The 9,405-nt window shown below is 34.3% G+C and overlaps 1 protein-coding gene across 1 annotated transcript; it reads left to right on the top strand.

The window, feature by feature from the left end:
• The first annotated feature begins 1,251 nt into the window (after positions 1-1,251).
• cldn11a (claudin 11a) lies at positions 1,252-6,274 on the top strand. Its single transcript, XM_053507654.1, has 3 exons — positions 1,252-1,761; positions 3,949-4,113; positions 5,755-6,274. Exons 1-3 carry the CDS (start codon positions 1,536-1,538, stop codon positions 6,015-6,017), a joined length of 654 nt encoding a protein of 217 aa, XP_053363629.1. The 5' UTR covers positions 1,252-1,535; the 3' UTR covers positions 6,018-6,274.
• Positions 6,275-9,405: the final 3,131 nt, after the last annotated feature.

Here is a 9,405-nt window from a genome sequence, read left to right as displayed (position 1 = left end):
GTATATTAAAGTATATGAAGTATATATATATATATAAAGTATATTAAAGTATATGAAGTATATATATCGTATATATAAAGTATATTAAAGTATATGAAGTATATATATCGTATATATATATAAAGTATATTAAAGTATATGAAGTATATATATGGTATATATATATATATATATATATATATATATATATATATATCGTATATATATATATATATATATCGTCCCTTGTAAAATATATATTGTGATATATATATATTGTAAAAGAATTTAAAAGAATTTACATAAATATCCTAGACAAATCAGACATGTAATAAGTGTGCAGATGATGCTGCCACCTACTGCTGGAGAAAAATATAAACAAAGATTTATTTGGATTTCCTCATACTTTTTAATTTGAACTTATTTTCATTTTTTTTTTGTTGAATTTAATTAATTGAAATTCTAAATATAATTCATATGAATAGTTATTTGAATTATTTTAAAACAAATGTTCTCAGCTGTCTAACAATACAAATTGCTACAATATTTTTCTTCCTTTTTAAACAGTGAAATATATTTTTTAAAGGTGGACGAAAAAAAAATCACTGACATTTTACCCTCTATAAGAGCTCTAAGAATAAATACGTAAATTCAACCATAAACTCTTCACCATATTGTGTTAGTAACTGGTTTACACTGGCCTCCAGTTCATGATGCAACAACATTCCCCTGTTTTTCCTCTGAGTCAGATTTACCAGTTTATTGCAGTGTGTCATTTTAAATGAAAATCAACAGAACCAAAGAATTTGATTTGATGATTATTTTATTAGTAAAAAAAGCTATTTATCTATTATGTTATCTATTAAGTTATTAACTTTAGTCTATATGGTAAATTAGTGACAAATGTATTCCTATGTATTAGTTTTAGGTGTATACACGTCTCAGCCAGTAGGGGGCACTCACACAACAATAATCAGGTGTGTGCATGCTCTCCATCAGACTCTCTCTCTGATTGGCTGAGAGCTTTCCCCCTCTCTCTGATTGGCTGAAAGTAGAGTACGACTGTTAACTATATAAATCCAGACCCTAAAGTATTTTCCCTCCTTCGAACCTGCAGCACCGAGGGAAGCTCACACACACACACACACACACACAGGACTGATTCTGCGCTCAACCATTCAGCTCATCAAAATACAAGATTGGTTTATGATCATTTATGCTGCACTTTTTTATTTTCTTTCTTTTTTTTTAACACAAATGTTTTTTTTTCTGTAGAACTTTTTTCTTAATTCTTAATTTTCTTGTTTGATTATTTAATTTAAAATTTTCTAGTCTAAATTACTTAGAAATAGTTTTTTTAGCTTATTGTTTACATTTTTTATATATATATATTTTTTTTTCTGTAACTTAAATATTCACTAACAGACGGGATTGTTTTATCTATTTGTTTATTTTGCATTTTGTTGTTTGATTTGATTATTTTTTTTATAATAATAAGTAGCAGTGAATCTTTTCTATATATATATATATAATTGATGAAATTATAATCGGGCACGATGGCGAGCGCGTGTCTGCAGCTGACCGGCTTTCTCCTGAGCTTTGTGGGGTGGATCTGCGTGATCATCGCCACCTCCACCAGTGACTGGGTGATCCGCTGTAAGTACGGCATGAACACGTGCAGGAAGATGGACGAGCTCGAGACTAAAGGCCTGTGGGAGCAGTGTGTGATCTCCACCGCACTCTACCACTGTTACTCCCTCAACCAGATCCTCGAGCTGCCTGGTGAGTCTCATTACCACACACACACACACACACACACACACACACACACACACACAGAGTACACCATTATCTTCAATACCGAAATCTCATTATTTATTGAATAATTTATTAATTTATCTACTTACTTTTCATGATTTTTCAATGTTCAGCATGGAATATTTGCATTTTGTAATTAAACAGTTACAATTGTAATTTATTAAATATCAAAATATTTCAAAAATATTTCCATAAAAATAAATAGCAATAAGTAATAAAAATGTAAATATATATAGTGGAACCTTGCATTGCGAGTGTTTCACAAGACGAGCAGATGTGTGTGTGTGTGTGTGTGTGTGTGTGAAAGTTATCCTACACAGTAGCTCCCCCCCCCCCCAACCCTTCCGCCTTTCTCTGGTCTCAATTGTAACGCCCTGATTCTTTTTAAAAGTAAAATGCAGGTTAATTTGTTTTATTTTTTTCTTTATATTCTGTATTCATTATTTTTATATTAATATTTTTGGGTTGTGGAATGAACCGTCAGAGTTTCCATTATTTCTTATAAGGGAAATTTGGGTTAGGGTGTTTTGATATACAAGCACACTTCAGTATATGTACAGATAATACACCAGGACACAAACATGCTAACCTTTTTAAATATATTGTTTGCATTGTTTTATGGTCTTTTTAAACTGTAGTCTATATGGTGTGTGTGTGTGTGTGTGTGTGTTATCTATACAGTCTATGTAGTGTTAAGTTTATATTATTCCCTGTAGAGGGTGTGATGTCTGTACTGAGTGTAATAGTAAAGACTTTTACTCTATCCAGGGAATTACTTTCCTCAGTCACGCACTCTTCCTTAATGAAATCAGACATATTGTTCTTAAATACTGATGTATAGATTTTTTTTCTTTAAGTTTTTCTTACATTTTCTTTCATTAAAACGTGTGACGAGTGACTGCTTGCATTCCACTGCAAAATACAATATGTTATATTTGTAATTGAAGTTTTTGTGTGAAACAAAACTCAGAAATGTTTTCCTTCTTGCAATTTGCTGTGAGTGACTTTTTAAAATCAAAGCATGAGTTTGCTGTAATTTTATTATTATTTATTATTATAATATTATTTTATTTATTATATGAAAATCTATTTCATGGCAATATCGTGTATTTGATGATTTCTTTGAACACTGTTAGTACACACGTTGTAAACAGACGAAAAAAAAAAAAAGTAATTTGGAGCACAAGGTTACACTTAATTTGGCTTTTCCGAAATTACAGAATCATACCCACAGCACACCTAGACAGTTTCCCCTTAAACAGGGCAGGAGCAAGGGTGCTGGACTACTTCCAGGAAGGTCCTATAAGGTGTGGGCTTCTTTCTTGGACGGCAGCCTTTCAGTCTATGGTGATGTAAAACTGGCTTTACTGGAGACAGACTCTGGTGTTCCAGCAGCTTCCAGTTCATTGCTTTGATGGTTTAGTATTGCATTGTTGCTGACCATCAAAACCAGTGTCCTCTCTGGTAAGAGAGACTGTTTGGGTCTTTTTCCAGACCTTGGCACAGCGGCTCGACCTTACAATAACTTACAGTGCGGACAGCAGTTTAAACTGATCTTGGAAATCTGTGGATGTTCAGAAATGGCTGGGAGAGATGTTCCTGTGTAAATCTACCATCCTGAGCTCCTTGGATTTGTCCATTGGACTGTGTGTTGCTCGAGCCAATGAATGCTATCACACACATGCTTTTTATGAGATCCCTGAGCTCAAAGACATTTTGGGACTTTTAGCACTACTGAAGTAATAATCTAAATGTCTGTGTATGATTTTGACCCTGTGTTGATTTCAGAAAATGCAGAATAAATTAAAAACTGTCAGCTGTTCTGGATCAGTTCCTACAAGAACAGTATCGTGTCGAGTCTGTTTGTAAAACCCATCAAGCTCCATGATGATGAAACTGTCTCTCATGAAGACCTTCCCAGGAGAACAAGACCAAAACTGAGCTCTGCTGCAGAGGAGAAGTTCATTTAGAGTCACCAGCCTCAGAAATCACCAATTAACAACCAGCACCTCAGATTAGAGCCGTTATGAAGCTTTACAGAGCAGAAGGAGCAGATATACATCTCAATATCAACTGTTCAGAGGAGATTATTGTGTGTTTTGGACGCTAAGTTAATGGCAACTTTATTGATTGTCTATGTGTGTGTTGCAGTGTACATCCAGACATGTCGCGCGCTAATGGTCACAGCATCCATTCTCGGGTTACCCGCTGTGGCACTCCTGCTCTCCGCCATGCCATGCTTCCATCTTGGAGACGAATCAGTGAATGACAAGAACAGACGCTCAGCTGTTGGAGGAGTGATGGTGCTCATAGGGGGTATGCAAAACACACACACACACACACACACACACACACACACACACACACACACAGTCAGGTTTATCACTCTGTTTACCCCACATTCTCACAGTTCAGGTCAGAAAAGGGCTAACCCTAACCCTAACCCCAACCCAGTGCTGTGTGATACTGTGTAGTGAAATTTGTCATTTGTCAATACGTCTAACAAAGTAATTTTTAATTATTTACCAGCACATCTGAGAGAAATCTTGATGTTCTGTATGATTCTGTCTCTCTTCCTCTGTCACTCTGCCAATGCAAAAGGCTTAATTTCTACATCCTTGCTACCTTCAACACTAGCTAATTAGCAGAGGTGGGCAATAGTGATGCGCTGGTCGTCTGGTAACCCGCAGACCCCGCGGGTCAGGTTGGGGCGGGTCATTAAAAACAAAATTAAATAAAAAATCCATGTATGTTGCGTGCAATTCCCTATAGCTTATATTAAATTTTTGTGAATATCTATTTTCATATTTTATTAAGTTCTTTGATAAGATTACGTCACGTGACAAGTCACGAAAGCGCCAAGCAGCTACCGCCGCCAGTCACATCAAAAACAAAGAAATAAAAGTGAAGATGGAAGATGAGGTGCGGGAAAAATTGAGGTCGGGGGGTGCGGGGCGGGGCGGGCTGTAAAATTAGATACAGTGGTGCGGGGCGGGCTGGGGCGGGCCGAATAATCTCATAAAAGCGGGACCCGCGGGTTGGAAAAATACCCGACCCGCGCATCACTAGTGGGCAAGTATGGACATCCCATAATTAAGTAAAAGTAAAGATACTGTACATTAAATATTACTTCAAGTAAAAGTAAAAGCCTTACATTCACATTTCAACTTAAGCAAAGGTACTACAAAAGTACAAACCTTCAAATTTACCTGTAGTAGTCTTAAAGTCTAATAATAGCCAGCAGGTGGTGATATTACTACTTCAAGTCCTACGCACCATTGTGGTTATGGAACACAACACCGTGCATGAAATGTGGTGGAGTAGAAAGTACAGATATTTGTTGTACTGTAGGATATAGTGGAGAAGTAAAAAGTTTTCACTAATAAAACTTCTTAAGTAAAGTACAGATACATGAAATATGTTCTTAAGTACAGTACCAAAGTTAATTCACTTAGTTAAACTCAACCCCTGCTAATTATAAGCTAATACTTTGATTGATCTGGCTGCACCACTACAGTATGTTACCTTCCTGACATACAGTACAGTAGTTTGTGTAATACAAACTTTCTCTTTCTCTTAACACAATGTGTTCTATTCCCCAATGCAGTGTTCAGTACCGTTTCCACCAACACTCTTCCATTCACAGCACACATTTTTAACACCTTCAGTGTTTAATAATCACTTACCAGGTGCAGTGTTCAGTCAATGTGCTGTAGTGCTCTGCTGTATCCTGCAGTACTACAGTATATGAGCACCTACAGTACAGTGTTGGTCTACTTCACTTTACACGTTCTGTGTTTAATAAAGACAAACTGTATTCAATTAACACCTCCAGTGTTTATTCACCATGCAGAGCGTATAATTAACACCTGTGGTGCTGGATGGTGTCGAGGTTGTTCAGTTAATACCAGTATTTGTTAACCGTGTGTGTGTGTGTGTGTGTGTGTGTTACCACAGCCATATTTGGTCTGGTGGCCACCGTCTGGTTCCCGGTTGGAGCTCATCAGGAGCTCGGGCTGATGTCGTTCGGGTTTTCTCTGTACTCCGGCTGGGTGGGCGTGGCTTTGTCTCTCCTGGGGGGCTGCATTCTCACCTGCTGCTCCATTGACTCCACCTCCTCACGCCACCAAAGTAACCGCCACTCCTACTACTCCAAACAAAGCACGCCCACCAACCAGACCCCGCCCCCTGGCAACCATGCCAAGACTGCACATGTCTAATGTGTCTACAGTACTATTCTACTCTCTCTCTCTCTCTCTCTCGCTCTTTCTCTGGTTTTCTCTCTGTTTTCAAAGGATATACAGTAATTGTAAATAGATTTTTATTATTGCGTCATTGGGATTTTAAAAATGTTGGTCAGTTTTTGATGATTTAAGCTAAATAACCTATTCAACATCCATTCATACATATTTTTTTCTAAACAAAGACTTGGTATATTAAAAGTTTTTATTAGAGTTTTTTTTAAGTTATTTTATTTTTTTTTTCATTTTGAACTGAAATAAAGGATACTGTTTATTTTGTAAAGTGCTTCCTGTTCATATGTACACTTTTTGCTTTGTCTGTGCAAATGAACAATCAGGGTTGCCAGATCTGTGTATCATCTCACAAGCTGTCATAACTAATTAAGTTTAGTAACTCATTGTTTTTTTTTGAGTAAAAACACACTATTCTGCTATTCCATGATATTGCCTAGTTATATCATAATCTTTAAACTCATGGAAATCTATAAACATATGGTATAACACCTCCCTAAACCTCAGTGTGTTTAAATAAATAAATTAATAATCCTTACACATATATTTGTTTTTATATATTACAGTTTAAAGAATGAACTTTATAAGATAAACAGTAATGTTGAGTAAAAGTAATAATAACTTGAAAAATATGTTGGAAGTTGATAATTGGAAATTAATAATAAAAATAAAATTAAAATAGTTATTAGTTAAGACATTGTAAGACATTACAATAAGACATTAATAAAAAAAAATTATAATTTTAAGCAACTTTTAGGGCTTCTTTACTTCCATTTATAAAATAGTTTAATCTAAAATATACACAGTGCCTTAGGTAACTTTCATTTATATAAAGTGAAATTAAATTTATCCAACCACAAATCTATAGACATAAAATATTAATAATAATAATAATAATAAGAGAACCCTGAAACCCTGCTGCAGTTTTGCTTAAAATTGTAAATATGTATCTTTATTATTTCTTTTTTTTTTTATACTTTATTCTACATTTCTTTTATATAAAACAAAACAACTGTAACTCAAATCAGCACCAGAACAGCCTCAGACTTGGCTATTTATTACAAAAAAACTTGTATGTTATTCTTTATTTGATAAATAAAATAAAAAGTGATTTGTTTTTCCAAATAAAAGTGTCATTTCTGAAGCTCAGGCCAGATGTAAACGACTGGTGCAGCCATCGCTATGATGCGACAAGGTTATGGAGGGGCAGCGAAGCGGCGTCCTCCTGTTGTTTTAGCCTCTGCAGAAGTTATCATTTAGTCTGGAACCTGTCTAATGTGGAAAAACATTTCCTTTTCCATGGGAAATGACATCCATCATGTTCTTTACCACATCTGGACTAAAATAAACTTCTAAAAAAAAAAATCTAGCAGCAGCCGATAGATTGACATAATCACAAATTAGCCTTGCATTAGCTGGTATGAAAAGAAAACAGACTTTACATCATCTCTACTCGAAAGAAACTCTAGAAATCTTTATCTTAAAATGTTTGTGTTACACCGTTAAGTTTAAAATATTAACACAACAAATAATTAATGTGCACAATGAATGTGCTAACTCTAAAATGCTAATGATCACTATGTTTGTGTCTGAATTTTGTTACTGTAGGTAATGCTAAACATTTTAGGGTAAGTTTTATAAAGAATTTAAAACTCCAAAAGAAATGGTCTAAAAAAAAAAAAAAAAAAATAGGACATGGATTAAACAGCAACAACCTCTTCTTATTTTTATTATTAGCACCAGTAAGATTTTTTGTGTTTTTAGGTAAAAAATTGCTAGCTGTGAAAAACATGTTATAAATGTTCTGATAAAATACTGTTACAAAAAAAATTTTTTACATTTGTTAATTAGGAGAAAAAGTGCTAAGTGCTGCTCCCTCTGCATAATGCTAGTCTGATCCATTACTAATTATATATACAGAGGAACCTCAGCATATGAATTTAATTAGTGTTGGAGGCGGATCCTTAAGGCATAAAAAATTATGTAAATGCTCCTAACTCCTCCAGCCACCAAAAAATATCACCTATATTTAAAAAAACGTGCAAAAGTTCATGAAGCTTTAGAGCGCACGCTGAAGGCAACGTTGGTATTGTGGATAGACTCTTTCAGTTTTTGTTTTTAACTGAAAAAAAATTATAAAATTTGTAAATTTGTCTTGTTTAAATTTCCACTAACGCAAAGAAGTTTTAAACTGCTCCCGGATGTACAGTATACACAACTTAGCCGGCATTCGGGTCGTTCGTTTGAATGCCAAAATTGCTTAGGATTCTGATGAAAATTTTGTGGAAGATTTTAATTCATAAGGCTCGTAAATTTGTAAGGGAGGATGTTCGTATGCCGAGGTTCCACTATACTAGGAGAATTACAAGAATTAAAAAGAAAAGTCATAATGATTATGTCTTGTTAACAAAACCCTTTTAATTTTAAAACTTATTAGATATGTATTATCTATTAGAAAAATAAATTTTTCCAAAAATTGTTTTCAAATGCTAACATGTGAAAGAGCAATTTAAACTTGCAGTAATCAATTAAGATAGATAGATAGATAGATAGATAGATATTATATAATGCTAAATGCAACAATACCTGTATAATGCTGAACAATATCGTAACTGCATATTACTAATTGTGAGCGATGCTAACTATATAAAATGGTAATCGCAAGGATAACTGCATATTGATAATCATGATAGCTACATAATGCTATTTGTGATGCTAACTACAAAAAGGCTAAGCTCAGTGATAACTGCATAGTGCTAATCAGTATGAAAACTGCATAATACGTAGCACAATTCTAACTGTACAATGTTAAATGTAATAACTGCATAGTAACAATCATCATGGCTATTGTATAATGCTAATTGTAATATTAACTGCACAGTGCTAATCATGATAGCTATATAATGCTATTTGCGATGCTAACCACATAAAATGCTAATCGCAATGCTAACTGCATAATGCTAATCTCCATGCTCACTGTATAAATAATTCTGTCAGCAGTAAAGTGTTATAGATCTAACTTTTTACAAGATCAATGTTGTGCAGGATTTAATCTCGAGTCCAGCAGGATACTTTCTCTGCTAAATCGACTAAAAAAGACATGTGGCAACAGGAAATAAGACATAAAATTAACGTAAACAAACCCTAACCAAAAGTAAATATTACATCTCTTTGACATTTTTTTTTTTTTTTTTACATTTTTTCGTTTCTTCTGATTTTCAGAAAAATTTACTTTTGTTGTTTGTTTATGCTAATGCTATGAGATAATGCTAATATTCGTAGCATTGAAAAACAACTGAAGATGAAAACTGGGTAATGGTGGGGTGTCATCTAATGAAGGACTTATAAAGCTGTA

The sequence above is a fragment of the Clarias gariepinus genome, chromosome 11, assembly GCF_024256425.1.
Source record: "Clarias gariepinus isolate MV-2021 ecotype Netherlands chromosome 11, CGAR_prim_01v2, whole genome shotgun sequence".
Taxonomy (NCBI): Eukaryota; Metazoa; Chordata; class Actinopteri; order Siluriformes; family Clariidae; genus Clarias; species Clarias gariepinus.
This window is presented reverse-complemented; position numbering and strand designations above follow the sequence as displayed.

What these genes read in the sequence shown, in the direction of transcription:
- cldn11a (XM_053507654.1), top strand. Translation starts at nt 1,536, where the DNA reads ATGGCGAGCGCGTGTCTGCAGCTGACCGGCTTTCTCCTGAGCTTTGTG. An exon ending in CCAGATCCTCGAGCTGCCTG is followed by an intron (nt 1,762 to 3,948) that starts GTGAGTCTCATT and finishes TGTGTGTTGCAG; the next exon opens with TGTACATCCAGACATGTCGC. An exon ending in AGTGATGGTGCTCATAGGGG is followed by an intron (nt 4,114 to 5,754) that starts GTATGCAAAACA and finishes GTGTTACCACAG; the next exon opens with CCATATTTGGTCTGGTGGCC.